At 56.6% G+C, this 2,258-nt stretch overlaps 1 protein-coding gene across 1 annotated transcript; it reads left to right on the forward strand.

Moving 5' to 3' along the window:
• Positions 1-1,179: 1,179 nt before the first annotated feature.
• LOC109372621 (solute carrier organic anion transporter family member 5A1) lies at positions 1,180-2,120 on the forward strand (the record flags this gene model as incomplete). Its single annotated transcript, XM_019625993.1, has 1 exon — positions 1,180-2,120. A coding segment is annotated over exon 1 (907 nt), but the record flags the coding sequence as incomplete, so codon positions are not given.
• Between the last annotated feature and the right edge of the window lie 138 nt (positions 2,121-2,258).

Raw genomic sequence — 2,258 nt, forward strand, 5'->3', positions numbered from 1 at the left:
TGACGCTGCGCAGCGCTGGGGCTTCGTGTGGGCCGTGACCTCAAATGCTCCTGGTATTTGTAATTGAATAGTACTTTTGGGCTGGGGTGTGGGGGGGTTATTTTTAGTGCTGGGAATAAAGAGGCAAGCACGTTGACCTTTTCTGTGGCTGCCGTAAGGCTTTGAAGAAGTGCCTCCAGTTGATGGAGCGGACGGATTCCCATCCCGTCCTGCACACGTGCCTGCGGACAAGTGTGTACACACACATTTCTGCACACGTAGCTTCCCCTCTCTCTTTTCCCTTGGAAAATTGGAACTGGGAATGCATTGTGTTTGTAAAAAGAACTTTCCTTTGTTCTTTGGGGCATTTTCTATTTTGAGTAATGGAGTAGGAGTACCAAAAGGTTGCAATTAGTTCACTCGAATAAAAGACACTGCCTCTGAGTCAGAGCTAAGTTGATAATTACTAACGTATAAAAGCAGACGCGCTGTTTAAAGGCAAAAAGGGACGGGGCGGGGCAGGTCAGAGGTAGACAATGGGGGAGGGTCTCTGCCGACCGCCTGCTGCTTATTGTTCCGGCAGTCAAGCCTGCAGCCTGCAGCCCCTTCCTCTTCCAGGGTTTCGCTCCTCGCTCGTCCCTCGGTCCCAAGTGGGACCTTCCAAGTCACCCAGCGCTGGCCCCCGGGGCTCCGGGATGCCAGCCCCAGTGGCAGCAGCCCTTCGCTGATCGCCCTCTCTCTGCTTTGCAGGTTGGCATCTTTGTGCCCGAGGGTGTGTCGAGCCGAGGCGGCAAGAACAAGACGCCTCTGGCCCAGCCAGCCCAGCAGGATGCGGCGTGGACATCAGCACTAAGCGCCCCCACGCTGGGCACCGGGCGTTTTCGCTCCCGGCGGCAGGCCGAGCGGCGGCGGAGGGGATGCACTCGGGACGCGCAAGGCTCCTTTCGCGAGCTACCGCCCCGAGGTGGACCCCAAGCAGGGCTCATCGCAGGACCGCGAGGACCCCTGTCCCCCGGGGCACGCGGCTGCGGAGCCTCGGGGCCGCGTCTGCGGTCAGGATGCCCTGGGCGCCTCCCTGCTGGTGAGGATGTCCTGCTGCCGGCCTCTGCAGCCCTCAGCCCCGGTCCCTGGTGGGTACGACTACGTGGGCCCGGCTTCGGCTTCTCGTGCGGGTGGATGAAAAGCGCTGGGGTCCTCGAGTGCGATCAGCGATCGGATCTGAATCCTAGGAGCCATGGACGAAGGCGCTGGGTTGCAGCCCCAGACGGGAGAGCAGCTGGAAGCCCCGGACACAGCAGGAGCTGTCCAACAGCAGGGCGAAGAGACCTTTAGGTCCAAGAGTTTACCCGACCTGAACAGCGCCTCCTGTAGGTCAGACCTCAGTCCTGTGAGTGTTGGCTCCAAGCCAGGCGGTACAGATTCTCTGAGCCACCAGGAGCTGAAACAAGGCCCGAGCCGGCTGGCGCCCAGCCCCTCTGCCCCGTCCACTTCGGCAGAGATGGCAGGGCTCGTGGACTGTAACCACAGGGTGGAAGTCAGCAAAACCATATCGGTGTCCTCCACGTTGGCCATGCTCCAGGGGAGAAGGTGCCTGTATATGGTCCTCACCGATTCCCGTTGTTTCCTGGTTTGCATGTGCTTCCTGACCTTCATCCAGGCGCTGATGGTCTCCGGGTACCTGAGCAGTGTCATCACCACCATCGAAAGGCGCTACAGTCTGAAGAGTTCCGAATCAGGGCTGCTGGTCAGCTGCTTTGACATCGGGAGCCTGGTGGTGGTGGTGTTCGTCAGCTACTTTGGCGGCCGGGGTCGGCGGCCCCTGTGGCTGGCCGTGGGTGGACTTCTTATCGCCGTCGGGGCTGCCCTCTTCGCTTTACCTCACTTCATCTCGCCTCCCTATCAGATTCAAGAATTGAACGCCTCTGCCTCCAACGACGGCCTGTGTCAGAATGGCAACTCCACGGTGACCTTGGAGGCACCCACCTGCCTGAAGGACTCGGGAGGCAATAATCACTGGGTCTATGTGGTTTTATTCATTTGCGCACAGATTCTCATTGGAATGGGCTCCACACCGATTTACACACTGGGACCAACCTACTTAGATGACAATGTCAAGAAAGAAAACGCATCCTTGTACCTAGGTAAGACTTTCCTGTCCTTTCAAATAAGCTTGGAGTCAAAAATCAAAAGGAAACTCCTTCACATTTTCCTGGAGATGATATATATATATATATATATATATATATATATATATATATATATATATATATATATATATC

The sequence above is a fragment of the Hipposideros armiger genome, unplaced genomic scaffold, assembly GCF_001890085.2.
Source record: "Hipposideros armiger isolate ML-2016 unplaced genomic scaffold, ASM189008v1 scaffold_650, whole genome shotgun sequence".
Taxonomy (NCBI): Eukaryota; Metazoa; Chordata; class Mammalia; order Chiroptera; family Hipposideridae; genus Hipposideros; species Hipposideros armiger.